The 23608-nt window shown below is 39.0% G+C and overlaps 1 protein-coding gene across 3 annotated transcripts; it reads right to left on the bottom strand.

The window, feature by feature from the left end:
- Positions 1-316: 316 nt before the first annotated feature.
- On the bottom strand, positions 317-23440 carry shtd (anaphase promoting complex subunit 1). 3 transcript variants are annotated; one of them, XM_083135800.1, is made up of 3 exons: positions 23343-23432; positions 18995-19173; positions 317-6803 (listed from the first exon to the last, which is right to left on the bottom strand). In XM_083135800.1, exon 3 carries the CDS (start codon positions 6756-6758, stop codon positions 870-872), a length of 5889 nt encoding a protein of 1962 aa, XP_082991926.1. In that variant the 5' UTR covers positions 6759-6803; positions 18995-19173; positions 23343-23432; the 3' UTR covers positions 317-869. The 3 variants fall into 3 exon arrangements, with proteins under 3 accessions (XP_082991926.1, XP_082991925.1, XP_082991927.1); XM_083135799.1 differs by lacking the exon at positions 18995-19173 and having other exon boundaries at positions 23343-23440; XM_083135801.1 differs by lacking the exon at positions 18995-19173 and having other exon boundaries at positions 23261-23347.
- Positions 23441-23608: the final 168 nt, after the last annotated feature.

Genomic DNA, 23608 nt, shown 5'->3' with positions numbered 1-23608 from the left:
GCTATTTTTAAAATGTTAATCCCAGACTACCCTACTAAGCAACAAATATATTGAATGTTATGGTAGTAAATAAACCTTAACCTGCATGATAGTGTGCATACCATTTCTAAAATTCTAGATTTTAACATATTTTTTTTGTGTAATTCATTTGGTGTTTACACACCAAATTACAGCGAATGACATAATATTCAATAGAAAAGTGTGTGTGGTGAGCAAACAGGACAGGAAAAGAGGAACATGGTTCTGGATAAAGACATGCAGACCTTTGAAATGGCTGTGCAATACAAGGAAAACCAGACATGAACAAATTGCAAATTATTTTTATTTTAATACAGCAACAATTAGATCTCATTCAAATGGTTTCTTATATCTGTCTCGCATACATGCTTGTAACTATTTTTATTACTCAAATACTTTTAAATACACAATGAGCTTATATTTAAGTAAAAATAATACAATGAAACTCAATACCTTAGCCAAGCATTTTAGTGAATGCCTTTTGATATACAAACTAGACATATAGTTTACACAAAATTATAAGTTGCTCAAAAACAGAAAATGGCTGCTACAAGTTACTATGCATGTGGCAAAAGCCTGGAAATGCTACTAAACCATTAATGTTATCTTGATGCCACTGTAAATGCACGATGAATAGGAATATTGAATATTTGTTCTTGGTTAATGTTAATAGTATATTTGTGACATTTCAGACCCTATATTTACATTCTGATAATTACATTACCTCTGAACTTTGTGTCTGTTATTGTGTAACATGTGCAACTTTGTGAAAGCCAAGATTCTGAAAAAAAAAAAAAAAATGTAAAGAAAAGTACATCACAATGCATGAGCTCACATTACTCACCAAAGTATCACATGTTGTTACACAATATTGATGATATTTTCTGCATTGCAGTTGCTGACAATCCTAATGTGCTTAACTTCTTGGTGCACAAAAATGGGTTCATTTTCATCCGCAAAATGGGTAAAAATTTATGATAGTTAGGAATATCATGGAAGGTTAAATATGCAGTCAACTTCGCTAAATGCTCATTAGAGTTTATTGGCACACCTGTTAGGTACTGCTTGAGCAATGGTTTCAGATCAGCTTCCCAATTTTCCAATTTGTGTTCCGTTTGGTTGTACATTGACAAAGCAAAGTCTGTAGAAACTAAGAACATGTCCTGTGGATTGGGACTTTTCTTTGCCTGTACATTCTTCCATGTGAGCGCTTGCACAAAAAGTATTTTCAACTGCCACATCAAAAATACACTGGGACTAGCATCCATTGTATGAAGAGCCTTGAGAAATGTGATCCAGATGGGCAAAATGCCTGGTTTATCCTGCATCACACATTCATAAACCAAAGTTGAGAGAATCTGCACTAATTCCTTCTCAACTTCCGTACAATTTATGTTATTTTCTACAAAATAGTGTGTAAAGTTCACCATTGCAGGATCAGAAGAAAAATTGAAAATTGAGGCAGGAGACACCGACCAACACATGGCCTCTTCACATGTCAGGGTTTGGGCAAGCAAGCTGCGGAATCCTTGTGGGTCTTCTAAGTAAGATAAGCAGCCTGCTTTCTGCTTCACATCTAAATATCCATTGTTCCCCATGAGATTTTTAAGTTGGCCCCAATTGGAACCTCTGCTAAAAGTAATTGTCCAATATCTATCGTCTTCAATTTTCACCTCCTTTACTCTGCTTAGTTCTGGAAGGAGGCATGGTGCACATAGCTTAACACTTTGGTTTTTGTACCACTTTGTGTCCAGGAAAACAACAGATAAGTGAACATAACAAAGTTGTCCTGTATCTATGTCTCGTGGCAGCAAGAGACGTGGTTCCACTGCAAGAACGTAAAGGTGCCGAAATGCTTGCAAGTGGTATCTGTTGTCATTGCTATGAGTGGGGAACTTCGGGAAAAAGGCACAAATCATAGCTGCTAATGCGGAGGGTGATGTTGATAAGGTATAATGGCCTCCACCCAGAAATAACAATCCCAGAGCCATATGAGTTGCAAGATGCGACCCATATGTCACAACACTGTTCATTGGACCCACACGAGACCTCAGGTAACGGCAAATTCTAAGAACTTCCAACTCTCCAGTTCCAGCCATTACCATTGCCAGTGAAAGGACAATAACATTTAGGCAAGTTTCTATGGTCGATTTTCCTGCCAACTCTGCAATTGACTTCCCAGAAAGTGACGTAAACATCTTTGTATATTTCAGTAATGTTAAAAATGCTTTATTGTTTGCAGATCCTGCAAACCGTAATCCCAATGCCATGCATGCACCAGCAAGAATGTTACAATAAGCCTGGTTCATTGTTTCATAATCAACATTTTCCACCATATCTGTTCTCGGCCTGCAAAGACAGTATGGGCGAATTGTGTCGGGAACATGAGATTCAACCCATTCAGAGGTAGGAAGTATCTCATCCCATAGAATGAGTCCCCTTGCAACAACTCGCAGTAGAAGAAAATCAGGCCGAACAAAATCCAAAAGATACTGGGTATCTGGAGGCTTCATCCACTCAGCTACAGCTTTGTTACCTGTATGGAAATACATCATTCCTAGAGCAAGTGTAGCTCCTGGGCTTGTGACGTCAATGTTCACAGCATCTCCTTCCCTGATCTGGTAGCTGGGAGATTTATATTTCTCCTTTTGGGAACCAGTAAGTGGCCTCCGGTGACCACCAACCATGTAATAATGTAGCGTGTCTGGAATTGCTAAATCAGCTAGTCCAGTCAGTTTTGAACCTTGCCCAAAAACAACTAAACCAAGAGCTAAACCTGCAGCAAGAGAGTATGATTCTCTATCAACACTATTTTCCATTTCAGGACCCGGTGGTCGACCTATTTCCGACAGAAGTACCTCGGCAATATGCCTATGGGCAGTGCCCTCATATACCAACCCAACTCCAAGGAGTGCAGCTACCTGAATATTTTGTGGAATATCAAGCTCAATTGAAGTTGGAGGCAGTAAAGCTTCCACGTGTATGCTCAAAAGCTTTGTTGTTGATAAATCCATCGTCCCTCTCTTTGTTGCAGCAATTCCTAAAAGCAATCCTACACTGGTCATTTCATGGCACTTGACCAAGTATTCATAGGTGCTCAGGACAGCTAAATTTCCAAGGTGCCCATTCAAGCCAAGAGCCATGAGGAATCCTGCATGTTCTGTGGGTACATCGCTGTTTCCTTTTGGCTTGTTGTAAATAATCCACGTTGAATCAATGTCACATGCACTAGGACTTATCCGAAGGCCCGCTGCAACACCGTTATGAAACAGTGGCCACAGATTCATATTTGGAACAACTTCAATGTGTGTTAGGTCCACGGTAGTTCCTCGAGGAGGAGCTTTTCCAGTCAGACACAACCTTGGAATAGGAAGAGGTTCAGTGATGACGGGAGCTGCTGTTCTCAAAGTAAACATGCCTCGTCCTACTACCAAAGCCATCGTTCTGGTACAGAGAGCATACAAATGTTTCTCCTGTTCCTCTATGAACTCATGATCCGACACCTCTGGTCTCTGCGTAATAGCAATCCTCACGGGATGCGAAGATTGCAACAAACGACGAACTTCTGCCACTCTGTGGTCCTTGTTGAAGCGTAACTTCAACACCTCCATATCCATACCTTCCATGCCATCATCTTGTGCATCTGCCATTCGCCCAGATTTCCTATTATCTATATTGCTGCAAGGCATGTTTGATAAACTACTTGGTCTGGGTTTTGTCTGCTTTGGATGACACTGAGCTGCTAAATCCTGACGCACAACAAGCCGATATGCAGATTCAGGCCAATCAGAAGGTGGATTTTGACGGCATAAATATATTGCCGTGTTAAGGAGTAATGCAATGCCAGCAGGCAGTGTCTGTATATCTCTTGGTGTCATTCCAATTTCAGACATTAAAAGTACAACTTGTTCGGGAATGGAACCTTTACCGACAATTGGCACGGCAGGAGCATTGTGTGTAATGCTTTCATCTTTAGGTTGAATAAATTGTACGAAGCTATGCAACGGAATACTTTCACTGCACTTTCCATACAGCAAACCAACTATCTGAGCAACATCTTTTGTTCGTCTGTTAATCTCGTGAATGTATGGAAAAGGTGCAGGATTGTGGTTTCTAAGAATGCTATAGATATGATCAAATATACTTGGTGGTACTGAATTAATAAATTTTGGTTTCTGCAATTTTTCTAAATTTTCAGGTGAAATTTGGCTCTTCTGCTGGACAAATAAGGGACATAGTTTTGGGAAATCTCTCCAATAATAATTAACATACACCTCAAGTTGTAAATCAAATGCCAACTGATGTAACAGTTGAGCAAGATAAGGCAAACTTTCTGACAATAATAAGTTCAACTTGAATTCTTCATAAACCAAATGAAGTGAGAATAAAATAAGTGGAATGTGGGGAAACAGGACTGCATTTGAGTCAACTTTTCCACAAGATTCGGTTTCACAACCTGCGTAGCATGGGGGGGATTTTAAACCCAACATTGCACAGAGACTGTGTCCAACAGATTCATGATGCGTCGAGCCTAAGAAATAGTCCCAGTCCTCTTCTGAACCACAGTCCAGGGCCCTCTTTTTCTTTGTTAAGAAGACTGGACTGTAAGTTCCTTCAGTTTCTTGATGGACCAAGGAAAGTTTGTTCAATTCGTAGCCCATCAATTCGAACAGCACTACAATGAACATTTGCCACTCGACAGCTAACGGCACATTTTGAGTCCCTGGAGCATTTCTTACACCATACCACTTTGTGAACAACTGCATGGCCAAGTCATGCCCTAAAATGCATTTCAGAGCAGCAAGGCAATCTGATACTAAACGAGAAGAACTGAGCTGTGGTAAGGACAGGCGAAAGTATGATCCATTGCCGTATTCCAATGTAACCCTGTTCCCTACAGAGTCCCGAAGCCTAACGAGACCTGTTGGGGGTTCTTCAAATGATGACCCATTAAGATGTGCTGCAGCATGGCTAGGATCTGGTACAACTGGTGACAGAAGATGAAATGACTCATCAAAGTTTGGTTCCACCGAAGAACCTCGATGGCTTGACAGTAAGCTGCTTCTTTTTGGAAAAGGTGACAGGTACTGATTGAAAGATATGTACGATGGCTGAAGAACTGCAGCTGCTATTCCTGGTATGTGCACTTTGCTAACAAAATTAACACCTGAATAAAGCACAACCAATCCATTTAAGTCAACTACAGCTATCATATGTAATAGAGGTAAATTTGCAGCATGTCTAGCTTGAATAGTTGAACATGCACCAAACACAAGTTTACCTGAAATAGAATTATTTTCTTTTAACTCTACACAAATGAGCTGAAACTGTGAATGTAGAAGATAGCACATAAAAGTTTCCCCTATAAAGTTTGTTGTCAAGAACACCTCACTCGCAGAGCCAGAAGACAGATCTTTAGTGAAGCTCTGCGGTTCTGTCCATAGATGCTCAAAACAAATTTCAGGAACAAGTGGTTTTGATTCGATTGCTGAAGTGTCCATAGAAATATAAGACGAAGATATTTTGTCCTGAGCTGAAACATACGTGGCTGAATTTGAAGTGCCTGGACCAAATGCACTGCGAGATCTCTGTGCTGACCGAGTAACCCAGCCTTGGGGCGATGAAGTCAAAGTAACCCTTGGCAAGTTATTGTCACAAATGCTTGGTGATTGGCATCGACTAAGAGCAGCCATTGGGCTCTGGGAACGTGATCCTTGAACTGAATTTGAATGACTGTTTCCAGCACTAGAGCGAGCCTCATATGGATTAAACAGATTTGGGAATCTTTCTCGTGGGCCTATGATTCCAGAAATATGAGAAATGATGCTTGCTGATGCATGAAGTGAACCAGATACATTACTTTTAGTGATGGCTGAGGAATGTGCCGTTGTATCAACTGTCTTGGAGATATCGGCCCTGGCACATATACTTTGGCTTTCTTCTGGATATATTTTCCGTACTTTCCATACACTGTGAAGACCAGATCGTGAGTCATAAGTCATACATATGGATGGGTTCTCGTTAGTAAACACTATTTTCTGACAAGAATCTGTTATGTACGATAATGAATTGGCACACTTTTGTGAAACAACAGGTGATATTTCATCCAGAGGATGAGATAGAGAGAACACTATCGGAACCTGTCCTGAATTTGCCCCATGCAGAGATTGGTACTCAACAGTATCACTAATAGAAACACTGCTATTTGCTTCTAACAAAACACCAAATTTAGTTGTCCAAATACTTTGCACTTGGAAAGGCAGTGATGAAACATAGTCTTTACCATCAAGTGTGAAGGTACTGATGCCATTACTATCAACAACACACACAGAAGGCATCGGTTCACCCTTCGGTTCTTCAGAAAATGCTGTATTGATAAGTGTTGAACTATCTGTAGAAGTATAAAATGTGCACCACAAGGCATGCTGGATAAGATTCTCGCTTGTATAGCTACGTAGCACTGATCTGTTGTCTCCAGACACTATGCCATGACTCCACACTAAAGTTTTACCGGAAACATACAATTCATCTTCAAACTGAAGTTCTCCACTAACATTGGATTTTATTGTCCACCATTCTTTATTGTGCTCTGATATTGCTACCTGGCTAAGTCGGTGAAGAAGAAAGGACTCTGGTTGAAGCTGTGGGTGTGTAGAAGGTAGCACAACTTCCCCTGGGTGCTGCTCCATGTGCTTCCGACCATGGGGAGCAAACACCTGGGGGTCGGAGGCTGAAATCATTATTTCCTTCTTCTCATCCAGATTTGCTGGCCCAAAGTAAGCAACCTAAAAAAACAAGGGAAATAATATCAATCCAAATTTACTACAGGGATATTCTCATTAATCATTTATAAATATCAAATGTCAAAATATGCACACTATAGTGTTTGGCTTACAGTGATTGTGTTTCCTGTGATGAACCCTCTAGGATTATCAACTATATACCCTGGCTATCTTCCTGTACCCCAAAAGAAGGATCTGATAGGAAGGTGATATGACAAGCGCATGTTATGAAATAACTTGTTAATACGTGAGTTGGTAAATCTATTGTACTTTTGTTTAATTTGCATTTATGCAAAACAAATAAGTGAGTGTTCTTAAAACAAGTTAAAAGTGATTTTTATTTCAAAAAGATATAAGGTTCCAAATGCTCAATACAGAATTGAATTTTCTCTTTGTCTCTTTCTATTCGGTTATTTCATTTCACCTTTCCACCTGTTGAGTTACTTGTAAAGATGAGAATGGACAATGAACTTCTGAAATCGATGATGGGACAAACAGTGATGCATCTGCATCTTACGTAGGGTTCAAAATTAGAACCTCTGGCTTCACTCTGACCACTCAACAACAGGGGCTGGCAACCGAATTTCTCATCAGCCAGTATATATTTACTGTAATATTGTGTGTTAATTATGATAGCATATTATTGATTCATATTGTTACATTATTTTGTTTCTCTTTGTAATTATTTACATTATATCTCCACGAATTGATCAAAGAGCTATCTTGGCAAGAATGGAAAAATTTTAATTCTTACTGCTCCCGATGAAAAAAAAATACTTCCCACAGGCATATTTGTACACAATGGTCAGTAATTTTATGAAAAATACAAGGTCAAAGGATTTCTTGTTGGAAGAGAAAAAAAATTCTTACATAATAACGAAGGAGGCCAGATTTTACAACTTGAAAATGCTGTAGATCTGATATTCACCATAAAGCAAATACAGGAAAGACATTACGAGTATGGAAATGAATTGATTATGGCATTCTTAGATATAGAAAAGGCATATGATAGCAACAACAGGACAATGATTTGGAAGGCTCCAAGAGAGAAAGGGGTCGACGAAGAGATAGGGTGTAGAGTGCAGAGCACATACAAGGCCAACCAGAGTTGTGTGAAGATGCCAGTGGGAAGAACAGAATGGTTCAGTAGAAGTAATGGACTAAAACAGGGAAGTGCTCTTTCCCCACTGCTCTTCATAATTACAATGGATGCAATTAATGAAGAGGTGGGGAAGAAGATAGGAGAGGAAGAGATGAAGGCCCTGTTGTTCGCTGATGACTTAGTAATATGGGGAAACAGTGAAGAAGAAGTACAGTTAGTTGATAGAATAAGGAATCAGAAGAGCAGGAATGAAATTCAGTGCAGAAAAGAGTGAGGTGCTAATAACAACAAGAAACAAGCCAGAAATGAACCAAGAATGAAGATGGACACGGAAGAGTTGAGGGTAGTGGAGAGCTTCAAATATCTAGGAAGCATAATTGAGAGAAATGGAAGAATAGATGAGGAGGTGAACAGAAGAGACAATTGGTGGTAGACTACATCAAAGTGTTCAAAGAGTAATATGGAACAGGGATGTACCTATGAAATGCAAGAAGGTAATATACAACACATACTATGTGCGAATAATTATGTATGGAGCAGAGACTTGGACAATGACAGAGAGAGACAAAAGAAAGATGCAGGCAGTGGAGATGAAATTTTTATAAGGAGTATATTGGGGAAGACTAGAAGGGATAGAATAAGGAATGAAAAAATCAGACAGACAGTGGGTGTGGTGAAGCTTCCAGACAGAATAGATCAGGCACAGATGAGATGGTTCAGACACATGAAGAGGATGGATGCAGAAAGACTACCAGTAAGAGCTTATAATGCACAAGAAGTGGGTATAAGGCCAAGGTGGAGACAAAGATGTTGGTGGAAAGAGCAGATAGTGAAGAGCGTTAGGAGAAGAGGACAAGATTGGAATACCATGGAAAGAGTGGAGTGGTGGAAGACCAGGAAAAATTGAGAGGTTTCACTTCTATGCTTACCCAGCCAGAGGCAGGAAACGTCAAAGGATGATGATGATGAAAATGATGTAGCCTATAGCGTGAAATCCATGTACAAACATTAAGAAAATTAACAGTATGCAAAGTGAAAAGTACTGAACACAATTAACAGTATGCAAAGTGAAAAGTACTGAACACTATTTGTACTTTAATTAGAAGGCATATTTTTAAAGTAAGTTCCGGTTTGCAATTAGGCTGCTGTAGCGCTGCACTCGCCGTTTCGCACATGCGTGCTGAGGACCTGCATCTATGGGCTTGCCACAGACGGCAGTATGCAACCGTTTGCCCGAGTAGACAGTTGTTCAGGTGTAGTTACAATGCCTCAGATGATTGAAAGTCCAGCGGAGTGTGAACTACACGCTGTCATTTGTTTTCTAAGTGCAAGAGACGTGAAAGTGGCCGAAATCCATCAGCGGATTGCAGAAGTGTATGGAGACAATGCTATGAGCGGTAGCGTGGTAAGAAGATGGGTGAGGGCATTTAAAGATGGCCATACAAACGTGCACAATGAGGGACAAAATGGGCGACCATCCATCATTAACGATGACCTGGTGCAGCAAAACAGATGCTTTACAAATTCATCTTTATCTACGCAGTTTCCAGAAGTGTCACGCAGTGTTCTGTATGAAATTGTGACAGTACGCTTAAATTACCGGAAGTTGTGCTCACAGTGGGTACCAAAAGTGCTGTCTGAGTTACACAAAACCAAACGGTTAGCCAGTGCTTTGACTTTCCTCGAGAGGTACAGTGCTGAAGGCGATCAGTTCTTGAGCAAAATTATCACTGGTGACGAGACATGGGTGTCTCACTTTACACCAGAATCAAAACAACAGTCTATGGAATGGAACACGGCCTGCTTTATAAAGGCCAGAATCCTGAAATGTGGCAATGCTGTTTCGTCGGCCTAAACATCCAGCTACATAGCATGGGAGCGAATAGCAAAATTGATGTTGACTCTTAAAGAAACACGGGAATCTGTGTAAAATGTTTTCCATTTTCCAAATCTGGACAGAAGATTGACATTACGATGTAAGTGGAAAACATACATTAACAATTGAAATATAAATTTGCCGTTAAATAACTTGAAATAAGCAGAAAATACAGGGAGTCCATAAAGTCCTGCAAAAAACTAAAACTCTATAACTTGAAAACTATTAAGTTTATTAACAAAATATTTTGTGTGTACCTACAGCAAGGTTCAAAGTTTATTTCCTGCTTGTTAGGTTCATCGCCAAACCTCTAATTGTGCACCATTCACGTCCAAACACTGTTGCAGAATTTTTTTTTAAAACCGAGAATTTCGTACTGACGGTGCTCTCCTGGGATATTCAGAATCACATCTATTTTTTTTATTTTAGGTCATCCAGATTAGCTGGTTTCTGTGAATACACCTCGGTCTTTACATGTCCCCACAACCAATAATCGCAAGGTGTCAAGTCTGGTGATCTTGCAGGCCAAGGTGTGGGCCGTCTTCTGCCAATCCATCTACCTTGAAATTGTTCGTTAAGAAACTGCCGAACTTGTAGGGCCGGGCCTACACCTTCTTGCGTACGATCTTGTGTAATGTTGACTTCGGTATTCCCAGTTCCAGTGATCTTCATTTCAGCGATTTCATTGGACTCCGATGCACGCTGTCCTTCACTGACTGAATCACATTGTCACTCGATCCTGGCCTACCACTGCATGGCAAATCTGACACACTTTCCGTTGTCTTGAACTTTTCATACCATCTCTTGATACTTGAATTTGCTGGGGGTGGTTTCCCATATGTTGTCTGGAACTTTCTCTGCACTGACACACAAGATTTTAACTCTGCAAACCACAGAACACACTGTGCTTTTTCCTGGATGGACGCCATTTTAAGTCACATGATCACCTGATTACCAGTGCAAGCGTCACTGAGCAGTGTGACCAGAACAAAACTTTAAACTTCCACCCTTCTCACCTAAAAAATGTGTATTGTTAAACGCAACAGCTAAAAAGTTATAGAGTTTTAGTTTTTTGCCGGACTTTATGGACTCCCTGTACAATGCCAACTTTGCATTTCATACACAGTATCAAGTATGGAACTTTCCAATAATGTGTAGCTTGCCCTTATTTTATTTGATAGCATTTCGGAATGACATTCGAATCTAACAACTAAATATATAAATGATGGAAGATCTAACACACTGGACTTAAAGTTCTAAAAGTAAGACGTACAAAGTAGTTGTGGATGTGATAAACCAGCATGAATGAGTGTTACATTCAGAGTTTAAATAAATCTTATGTAGCCTACGTATTTCTGTACAACGTCTTCATTTCAGCAGTCTATGACATAATTGCCAAGATTTTGTTCAACAGACAGTACATTGTATTACAATGTGCAGATGTACAAATATTTGTTTTGTTTGCATATAGCCCATGTATGTACAAGGCTAAAATAATGCCGACTGCTGGTGACTATCTAGTCCCTGCAAGAAAGTGGATAATTTTACATGGTTCAGAAATTAGAAGGTGTTACATTTCCGTTGTTTTTCTCTTGTGGAGATATGTTACAGTGAAGGAATTAGTGATTTTGTGTTCTAAAGTTTTTGTTAGGTTAGGGGATTTTATGCTCTTAGAGGTTTGCTTGAGTTTGTATTGTTTCCCAAATTCTTGTTTGAGTGTTGTAGTTTAATCCTTGTACTTAATACAAGTAAAAGCTTAGCGCGTGGTGCCTCATACTCATACTCATTAATACACTAGCGAATACAATTTGAGCGAATGAAGTTATTACGGGATGAATAGGTTACATAAAATTAATACTTTTTCTTTTACTTTTGGACGTTCATTCTCTAATGTTTCTTCCGAGAAACATCGGCCGGTTGATGTCACGGTTTACAGGGTTGCCAAATTGAAGGCTCCGGCCTCTATTAAAGATGGCCGTGAATGGAGGCATTCAACAACACCAAAGAAAGTGAAGTTCAAGCAAACAATTTCAGCCTGAAAAATCATGTGCACAGTGTTTTGGGATAGGTAGGGGGGGGGGGGGTTGTTGCTTGTGGATATTTTGCCTCGGGGTGACACAGTAAATGCTGCGACATATTGTGAGACCTTGAATAAACTGAGTCATGCAATCCAAAACAAAAGGCGTGGCATCCTCAGTAAAGGTATCGTCCACACTTGGTGCATCGAACCCAAGATCACATCACATCATTTGGTTGGAAAAAAAAAGATCATCCTCCCTACAGCCCTGACCTAGCACTCAGTGACTATCACTTTTTCCTGCACTTAAAGAAGCACCGGGTCCATGGTCACTTCCTCCACCCTCGATTTCGCTAGGGATATTTTTTTTTTATGAAGATTGTGTGTTGTAAATTGTGAAGAACAAAATGCAGAAAGAAGTATTTACAACTGTACAGCCATTTAAAGTTGCGAGGTGGAAGTCTACTTGCGGCCATGTTAGTTTCGTAGCACCCGTACCGATTAATATATGTAAAAGTCGGTTTTTCAGGGCTGTACCCTAAGAAATTTCATAAAAATTGCTGGCTCCAAATTTCCTGCCAATTCCGGGCTCGCCCCTGGGGTAATTAACGTACTTCCCCCTACCGCTATCGTGGCCCTGCCTCCGCTCCGCTCCAGTTACCCACCTTTCTCTATATAGTCCCTTTTAAAGGCATGTTAGTATGTACATAAGTAATTTTAATATTATAAAAATGTAAGTTTCGTAGCACGTACTTCTGTAAAAATTACCTTCCGGGCTAGTTTGAAACTCCCTTTCTTAGAAGAAACTTCATTTTGGACGAAAATATTTGAAATGTGCTCGAAATCGGGGTGGAGGATGTGACCACGGAGCCGAAGCACCTTGTCGGTCAGTGCGTTAACGCAGATGATGATGTGAAAATGGCCGTGCAGCAGTGGTTATCACATCAGGCGGCCAATTTCTATGAAGCTGGCATTCAGAAGCTGATCGTAGGGTACGATAAGTGCCTTAATGTAGGTAGCAATTAGGTTGGAAAGTAGATGTAGGCCCAGGCTTTCATGAAAAAATAAAATTATTACAACATGTGTCCTTGTGTTTATGTAATATCAAAACGGAATTTACTTTAAAAATATGCCTCGTATTTAGTTTGCATTTTTTATCTCTAATCGGAACAGTGAGGATGAATGAAGACTTTGTGAAGGGGCAAACATAAAAGAACATACATACCATTACATTCAGAACCAAAAGATACAGTGGAGAGTCAAGATCTCAAGGCATTCAAGGCCTGTACTGAACATCAAAAACTCTCATTAATGCATGGGTTGTTCATCAGTTCAATAATGATGTAACAAGAAGGGTAACATGCAAGTATACGTGCTTCCCATGGAGAATGTATTTTCCGTTAACAAGCGACAGAAAGTATCGTAGACTAGCGAGAATAAATGTAGAAGTAAATCGAAACCTTAGTAGAATGCATTTAGGGACATTATCGTAATGCTAAGAGAAACAAACCTGGCCTGCCTAAGCTAACCACAAAAGCATATATTGAATAAAATCGTAAGTAATCGTTAAAACTCCACAGTATGTGTTAACAGAAGTAAATCAAAATCAAACCAAGTAAAAAGTGCATTCATAGCATGATGAAATTGCAATAAAACAAAAGGAACTTGGGCCATTTCTTCTTATGGGGTTTTTGAAATCACAGGTGTATGCCAACAAACCACAAAACCTTTTGGAACTGAAGGCGGAAATCATACGGGTGATTGGAGGCACCGGGACAGACATCTGCGAGAGGGTTATCAATAATTTTGTGGAGTGTATAAATGCATGCAGACTCAGTAGGGGTGGACATATGCCTGACATTGTCTTGTTACGTACCCAATAGGACCAAATAATGTAAATAGTTTGCCAAAGCGGAACAGAGATGGCAGCACCAGGCATGCAAGATTAAGAATTAACATAATATATGTGAATAACTTTATAAATAAGAACAAAGCAAATTGGAAAGATGAAAAACAATATAATCTATAAGAAGATAAAGAATAAATATAAAACAAATAAATTAATGTATATATTCAATAAATCAAACCAGTGATCATATGTAAGTTAATACGAAAATTAAAGAAGTCAAAGCACTGATACAAGTTTGTGTCTTTGAACAGATATTGCATCTGTCTGATTGATTTACCATTCCCATAGCGGAAATTTTGTTTACATCAGCGGCGGCACGTTCCAGTCGACGCCCCACAGCACTTTTGGTTGCGCATTTCAACTGTAGAACCTACTTGGATGCACGTGTCAGTCGTTTGACACAAAGTATACACTCTGTTGTACCCAGTTAGTGTTGGCGCATTCCAATCGCAGCCGCAAGGGAGGATATTAGTATTATTCCCAAAGCTTAAGATGATCTCCTGACCCGATGGAGGTCTGAGCATTTTCCATGTAAGCTTATGGTGGTTTTGGGGCATTTTGATCACGATTATCTCGACAAAAAATTTTCAAATTTTAACTGAACACTGAGAAAGGATGTTTCTAGAGAACCACTGATTAATATTTTCATTTCCTGCATCAACGTCCCGAAAATAAATTAATTCATTTTACTCTATTTTCACTTTTCTTGACAGGGCAACACTGCAGAGAGTCTAGTCGGCAGTCGGCTCTTCACGAACCCTCATTCAAGACTAATGAGTCGGGAGGAGGGGAGGAAGACCCGAGGAGAGCTCACCAGATGTTTTAGAGCTGCAGAAACTGGCTTCGGGTATAAAAATCTGGGGAGAAAGCTCTGTGAAGATCAAACTGGGTATTTTTGAAATTATAGGGTTAGATTGAAAGTGGACAGAAGAAAGTGTTCAGGAATGCGAATAGAATCAGAATATACTCATATATTCACTTAGTCTGGGGTATAAAATTTCTGGAAGAACCAGAATGGTGAAAGTATGCTGTAAAGCATTGTTGTTCTCAAGGAGGGGTTGAGGGTGGCGTATTCCCCAGTATCTCAGATGTGAAGAAGAGAAATGAATTACATAATGTCAATTTCAAAAAATATTTCAGCAATGGAATAAATTATTGATATTCTGTGATGACAAAAAAGTAAAATATCTGTCTTATAACTGCCGCACACAGAGGGGGAAAGTGCTACAGCCCCTTCCGAAATTTTGAGAAAATCAAATAAACAGCAGGTTACATAGTTCATGAATTTCTAACAATTGTCCAGTCAGCCTCCTCCCCCCCAGATAATGCCATAATTCCCATAATGTATTCTATTACGACACTGTCCTACTACTGAAAGTATTCTCTTTTAGCTTTACTGAACAATACCATACAAAACCATAAATACCATATCTATGCCAACGATTTTCAGTTATATTTCTCTTTCCCCCCGCAAGAAATACTGCATGCAATAGAAATTGTGAACAATGACCTTAAACAAATAAGTACTTGGTCTGCATACCATGGCTTACATTTAAACCCGACTAAAACCCAATGTATTCTTATAGGTTCCCCTAGAATTTTGAGCAAAATAGATAAATCTAGCCTCCCTAGACTCAATGTAAATGATATTCATCTGCCCTTCTCCACTACTGTTAAGAATCTGGGTGTGATACTCAACAACCATCTCACCTGGACAGAGCAAGTTAACTCTGAAACAAGAAGAGCTTTTGGTGTATTGCATTCACTCTATCGGCTCAAAAACTTCCTCCCTGAACGTATAAAAATTAAACTGATCCAGTCTCTTGTATTTCCCATTGTTGACTATTGCATCAATTGCTTTCTTGGATGTCAATCACGAGCAAGCTAAACGACTGCAGCGAATTCAAAATGCCTGCATTCGTTTAGTTTTCGATCTAAAATATTCAGAGCATTTGACATCGTACTTTGCAAAGGTCGAGTGGCTTAAATTAAGCGATAAACGTAATATTCATAAGTTAATTTTACTATACAAAATACTCCAAATAAAAGACCCGCAATATCTCTATAAACAATTTCAACATCTTTCCGACTTTCACAGCCCCAACACCAGATTGCACGAAAGGTCTTTGCTCTCCATTCCACTCCACAAATCCAACTTTTATGCAAATTCTTTTACTGTTACCTCAGCAGGCCTTTGGAACAAGTTGCCACCTTCATGTCTCTTCCTCAGTTGAGACGTTCAAAAAATTGTTCAAGTTACACATATTATACAATGAAAATTAAATGTTTGATTTCCCTAATAATGTAGCGGGTGCAGAGAATGATAGAGGGACGTAAGGCACAAAAATGATTTAACGTAATAGTTAAGATGAATTATCGTCAAAGGATACCGTTTTGGACTGTTTTAAGTATGTGTAATATTGGACTGTGCTTAAGTAAGTGTAGTGTTATGTACTTGCTTGTACGTGTGTAAGGGCAAAAATATGTATGTGTGAGTGTGTGTGACCGTATCTATAGGTTAGATTACCTTTCTTATATGTAATTTTTCTTTGTATTTTTTTATTTCTCTGTAATTTTTATATATTTTTTCTTTCTTTTTTTCAATATTTTAATTATTTCATATTCAATTTTTTTTGTAAACATGGTCAAGTGGAAGAAAAAGCTCCACAGCCTTAACTTCGCCATGTAAAAGAAGACGAAATAAATAAATAAATAACAATTTACTTGATCTGCTCCTCATCCAAAGTATTCCTTTTCTTCATTTAGCACATTAAATATGGTGCACCTAGTAGCAAAAGGGACTTGGAACCAATTAAAGTGAATTAATTACTAATCAAATATGTTCTTCTCCGCCTCATCGCACACATTGCAGAAAGATGTATTTTTTTTCATATATATCTTAGAAAAACATGTTGAATTTTCCAAACGTTTGGCAGCACTCGGCGAAACATGATATATTGGGGGTGATTCTTGGAAATCGACCACAGCTGCAGACCCAACACACTAGTTTCTTCCTCCACGGTAATTTTAACCGGCCTAGCGATCTGGTGGCAGGAGGAAAAAGGTCAGAAATAAACAATAAAGCTTTGGAAAACAGATGGACGTTGATACTGGATTTCTAATGTTTTATAGTGTTCGCAAGAGGCGAGGTGGTCTAGTTTCTCGACCCCCGTGGCAAATGGTGAGTGCAGCATGCAATGATGCCAGGGATCTCGGGTTTGAATCCCGGTTCGGACATGAATGTTTGTGATTGTCTATCCTCAATGAACAAGTCGAGATTTGAGATTAATTGAGATGAGGTTTGTGTGGGGAAAACTGCCACTTAGGGACTTCGCTTTGAAAAAAAAAATTGTATTTCATCTGACTGCCACACGAGAGACCCTGGTTCGATTCCCATGGTGGGTGATCCAAGGTTGGAATTTCCCCAGCCTCGTCTTCGCATAAAGCAGCTCTTGGCTCACCCAGCCTCAAATCAATGGGCACGTGGGGGCAACCCTGGAGGGTAAAGGTGACCAGAGCATGGTACTGATCACGTCACCTCCAAAAGGGCAGAGATCGAGAATGTGTGGGACCCTAACCTCACATCCTTGACTGTGCCTTTATGGCACGGCGCTACATGCACGGAAATTTCACCTTTTTATAGTGTTTTCAATGGTATTGAAATATTATATTGGCATAAATACTTGTATTTTGTGCCTGAAATGTTTCATTGCATTAGTATCATTAGTATAGAATCGCCTTTACTGAGTAGGTGTATTTCAGTGTCACGGGCCGCTCTTACAACAAACACTTGTCAAATACATATTGCAATTGATATTTTACACAACACTTTCTGAACATCAATTTCACAGTAGAAAAGTTAAAATATAGAAAACTAATGGACATATATACAGGGCTCAAAAAATCTCTGTCGCCAGGGCGACTAAAAGTTTCAGCCTGGTATCTGTGATCTTTTGCTGTAATATTGCAGTTTTCTAAAGTTGCATTAACGAAATTTTGAAGATTGTAAGTTCAAATTGCAGTAGAGCGTAAGTTCACAAAATATTTTTTATCAACGTTGTGAACATTCCATAGAATAAGTAACAATTTCTTGCTTTTTGTTCCCAAACCCCCATTTCCCACTTTCTCACATGATTTAGCGATGTTTTGAATATGGTGATGCTCAGCTTCTTATAGATTGATTGATTTTTAATTGATTTGCTTCATTTTACTTTGCTTTTTGTGCCACTTTTGGCTAATTTGCGAAGATGGTGATGAATGATGATATGATGAAATTGATGAATGAACACTCACAAATATCATCCATGCCCAGGCCTGGATTCGAACGTGTGTGATGTGCTAACCACTCTGCCACAGGGGCCGGCTCAGCTTCTTATACTATGCATAATTGCTAGTAGATGGTTTCCTGACGCCTGATTTTTAGAACTGGCACCTAGCTCTGAAGAAGATTTTTCGAGCACTGCATACACATATAGTGATATAAGAGCTGTCGAAATGATTGGTTTAATGGTTAATTGGTCTAAAATGCATATATCCACAACCCGAAATTCGGACACTTGGGCCGACCTGTGTGCAGAATCATTGTCGCAATTATCCAAGAGTAGCAGAAAGTGACGAATAATAACCAAATTAATCAGTCAATCAACGGACACTCGGTTCTATAGGGCTGAAGGTTTAACCTGGCACGGCTCCCGCCAAAATCTTCTCCATCGTCTGCAGGGCGTTGTTGTCACTGATTTCAGCGCAAGCGAGCAAACGTGGCAATCTCCACAACCAGAGCATTCACGTTTATGACAATGCGGCAACAAAGGGCCGAGATTCCCCAGGTACCCGGTTCTGGTTACCTCGAACTTTACATTGTTGGCCATCCCTAGTATATATGTATTTATATGCATACCTTCCCAATGGCGTAGTGGTATAACATCGATACCTGGTAATCTAGGAGCCCCGCGGTAGATACCCGTTCGAGTCACTGTGTGGTTTGGACCCCACTTTAAACTGTAGGGTGGCTATCCTTCCTGTGCATAACACGAATTTAAAAGCAAACTCAGCGTGTTATTTATATGTATACAGTATGGTCCGTATCTACATTCATAATGAAAGAATCGGCAATAGTGTATTTTACATTAACAATAATAATGCCACAACCAGCCCCTTACGGGAACGCCACTGGTTTAGAAACATAATTCACCCTCACAGTAAGTTGACGCATATTCTTGCACCACATCCCAACTTCATATTTTTGTGGGTTCGAAACACACTTCAACAATTTCATTCCACCATTGCTTACAATTTAAAAGCTACCCTGTTAGAAGTCCAAAAGACATGTTGGTTTCTGTTTATCTTCTAAACTTGGTGTGTGTTGGGACGAAAACACCCGCCGTGTTCCAACCCTCTTTCTACAAGGTCATTAGCCAACCGCAACCACGAGCATCTGCAGTGAGATCGCTGGCTGGCAGCAGCGTTGCTCTGTCAAGAAAAGTGTAAAAAAATGCGATAACAATAAATAAATTAATTTTCTGGACGTTGATGCATAAAATGAAAATATCAATCAGTGGCTATCTAGAAATACCCTTTCTCAGTGTTCAGTTATAATTTGAAAATTTTCTGTTGACAGGTTCTCGAGATAATCGTGACCAAAGTTACCCCCAAACTTTTCGCAAGAGTAGGAGATCGCCTTAAAGGAAAAAAGCTGGATAAAGGAATTCATTACATCGTCAAAAACATAAATAAATGGAAATCCAGAGGGAAGTTCACAAAGAAGACAAGAAGGAAGTCCAGATCCAGAACGTCCAATAAGAAGGAAGTCCAGATCCAGAACATCCATTAAGAAGGAAGTCCAGATCCAGAACAATCCATTAAGAAGGAAGTCCAGATCCAGATCATACCTTACGAAGGAAGTCCAGAGAAGAATATACAAATCAACAAAAGAAATAATAAAAAGGATATTGAAATAAAACTTGATTGTAAACAAGAATTACAGAAGAAAGTCGCTTATCATGTAAATATTCTTATTCCATGTATCCTGTCTGGTTTCGTTGTCTGCAAAGATATTCTAGCTGAGGTTTAAGATTAAGATTTATGCACCTTGTACCAAATAGAGCTAGCAGTTTTTCATACGTAAATGGGAGATGTTACTGCTTACATATATGTGAAATATAACAATTTTCATGATATTTTCCCTTTTATATTTAATTTTCTAATTAGGAATCCTATACAGAACATGCTATAACTTGACAAGTTTAAAAACAAGATGCTGCAAATAGCTGTTGCGCAGTGTTGCAGCCTGGAGGGAGGGGAATGGTCAGAGGATTTTCAACAAAATTTGTATTCACTTTTTCCTGGGCTGTTTTCTACCTGTCGGAGTACAGAACTTCAGCTCACCTTTCGCCAACGACTCTTTTCCTTCTTTTAAAACTTGAACTCCTCGATGGTGCAGTGGTAGCATCGTCACCTTGTAATAAAGGAATCCTGGCTTCGATTCCCGGTGGAGGCACATAGTGGTTTGGATCCCACTTTAAACTGTACGTCCAGTATCGATTGGCCTTACTGTGAATAAAGTGGACTTAAAACAACAAATCAATCCAATCTCATAAAACTTGAGAAACGATCCATTTAGATACTCCCGGGGGGTGCTTGTGGAATCGACATTATACTGAAGTTTATGTAACTCCTGATTTCGCAAATATGTTGCAACATTGTAAACAATTTCTCTGGCCTGTCCTCTAAGAGGCTTTCCAGAGCAGATTGTGGATTTCGTTGGACCCGGCATGATTTGATTTTTGCATTTCAAAAATATGCAGTCAAGAGTAAAGCAAGAACATTTCAGTGCTTTGAAAAAGAACACAGGCAAGCATGTTATCAGATTGCCTTCTCGTAATGATTGTTGTACAATAAACAAAATAACCCCCACCCCACTCAGCTTTAAAAAAAACCAGGCCACTGCTCGATGTCGCATTCAGAAAATGAAGTTATTCGCCCAGTAGTTTATCTTCGTTATAAACATTATAATACGCATAATACTACAGTTTACGATCCGCGCACCGCTCGCATTTTCAAAGACCGGATTAAATCAAATGAACCACTGATAAACTGATATGAACCGGCACCGACAATCTACACAGTAAAAATAGTTTGTCATTTTTGTTTTAGCTTAATTTGCTGAGTTGGCACCACTTGTAGTCTCAAAACCAGACCAGTATGTAGAAGTGTGGTGGGGAGGATGACGAAATAGGAAGTGCTCCACAGCGATCTGCGCATATCGGGACTTAACTTGTCAGGCTATATATAATATGGTATTCATTAACCCATTCTATGTATTAAGTAGAAAATTGTAAGTTTCCTCCATATCAAATCAACAAATCCTGAATAATGATTCAAATAATGAATGATTATCAGAACATTCTGATCATTAGGATTGATGGTACTATTATCGTATGAGGGAAACACCTTCGAATCATATTTCGGACTTCTTTACATTGCTAATGTAATATTTTGGAATGCGGAACATTTCTTAAGGTGAAATAATGCATTTCTAACTAAATGCATTATTTCTAAGATAATGTCTATTTCTTCTATTTACGAGTACTTACTGTTACTTGTTGTTTCGAATCTATAACACATTATAGCTGTGATAGCGTACTGGTTTAGGGTGCGTTCTGAGAGTGTTTTGTCGATTTATGCAGTGTTGCAACCTCATTCACCGGAAAATATCTACTTTTCTGCCTGGATTGTTGGCAGAAATGAGGTTTTTTTTTTTTTTTGCAAAACTACCTATATCTGAATTCCACATTTCAAAAATTCTTTCCATGCTTCAGATTTAAAGTATAATTTAACAATACAGGGAATTTCTCCAATTTGTTTGAAATTTTGGATACTTACTAATTTGGGTCTCCTAATCACGAATCTGCACTTAAAATTTGGCGCTCAAGTATAGAAATTCCTGAATTATGGCTAGCACCACGGACCATTGGCGCTAGCCCCACGAACCATTGGCACGTGGTTAGGTTAGGTTAGAAAACATAGTTAAAAAATTTTAGGGTTGTAGTAATATCAGGAATATATATATTTCATTCTTTAAGTATTCGAAACGGAAAATCTTGCGATAAATAACGAGGGTAAAATTTTCGTATTCCAAAAACGTATTTCTTCAATTTTACAAGAGAAAGTACTTACCGAAATGGCTTTATTTATACTTTAGGAAGGTCTTGGAAGTTTGTTTTCACCTCGTTGAAATTTTTTGTCGGTAAATCATGTAATTTTCGGCATTAATGTCACTCCGATGCTCGAAAGCTGTTCCCTTGATGTCTGTCTACTACGTGAACCAAATATTTGCGAGCTTTTCATGACGTAACAACCGGTCAGTGTTTCCAAATACGCGGTTTTGTAACTGTGTAACAGTTCTAGAACGTAAATAAACGTGAGTTACTGTTCATCATTTCTGATTACGACTTGTGACAACATGACGTGTACAGGATCAGTGGCGTGCTCAATGTGAGGTTGATGAGGGTTATGACACCCCCTTTCGCCCAGTATCTCTAAGGCTATTTATGAATGGTTCGTGGGGCTATTTATGAATGGTTTGTGGGGCTATCCGTGAATGGTTCGTGGGGCTATCCGTAAATGGTTCGTGGGGCTATCCGTGAATGGTTCGTGGGGCTATTTATGAATGGTTCGTGGGGCTATTTGTGAATGGTTCATGGGGCTACCCGTGAATGGTTCGTGGGGCTATTTATGAATGGTTTGTGGGGCTATTTATGAATGGTTCGTGGGCTATCCGTGAATGGTTTATGGGGCTATTTATGAATGGTTCGTGGGGCTATCTGTGCATGGTTCGTGGGGTTTTCGAACCCGAAAAAAATTTCTAATTTTGAAAAACAAATTTAACTATGTTTCCTAACCTAACCTTGCCGTGCATGGTTGTGGGGCTATCCGTGAATGGTTCGTGGGGCTATTTATGAATGGTTTGTGGGGCTATTTATGAATGGTTCGTGGGGCTATTTATGAATGGTTCGTGGAGTTTTCGAACCTGGAAAAAATACAAAATCAGTAAAACGAAAGTAGGTATTTTTCTATGAAGAAGGGTGCAACAGTGCATAACCACTGATCATGGACTACGCTTGTCAAGATTTCTCCGCCATATCGCGTTTAACGCAAGCAAAAGCGAACAAAATAAAAATACTCGATATTTCGAAAATTGAGATTATTTGCCTGCAAAAAACGAAACGCGAAATAGAAGAATCCTTACGAATGCAGAATATGGGTATCAATGTGAAAAATACGAAAATAAGGGAATTAGAGACGTTTGATAGTTACCGAAATTTTAATATTTTAACTTCAGATTCGTGATTAGGAGCCCTAATTTAGCGAGTATGCCAAATTTCAAACAAAATGGAGAAATTCCCGGTGTTGTAAAATCGCTCCAGATTTAATTAATTGTAAAGTTTTAACACTAATACTTCCAATGTGTTTATTAGTTTAAAAATAAGGCATGCATAGATAGTGAACAAGATTATGTCCGCATTCTAGGCGAAGAAAATTCAGACATTTTCCTTACATAAGTTTTCAGCGAACATTGTATGTAAAACAATAATGACAGAACTTTGGAAATCTTTGACGGAAATATTAGAAGCTTTTACCGTGGATAACTTCTGCAAAACACCTCTTTCGTAATTGGAATGTTATTCAAAATCACCTCTTGCTTTCCGCTTTTTGTGCAGACACCACAGAATCACCGACGAAGTTACAAACTAGTTTTATTGGGCTTTCTTTTTATCATTTTTTTACACTGTTGCATATAAGAGCAGAAAAATAAATGAATTTGATAGATAAGAAAGATAATTATTATAATGGAAATATTCTGTGATTATTATGAATATTATCCTATCTAAGTAGGATGAAATTG

The sequence above is a fragment of the Lepisma saccharinum genome, chromosome 14, assembly GCF_977018435.1.
Source record: "Lepisma saccharinum chromosome 14, izLepSacc3.1, whole genome shotgun sequence".
In the NCBI taxonomy this organism is placed as follows: Eukaryota; Metazoa; Arthropoda; class Insecta; order Zygentoma; family Lepismatidae; genus Lepisma; species Lepisma saccharinum.
The sequence above is the reverse complement of the archived record's forward strand: the minus strand, read 5'-3'. Positions and strand labels throughout refer to the sequence as shown.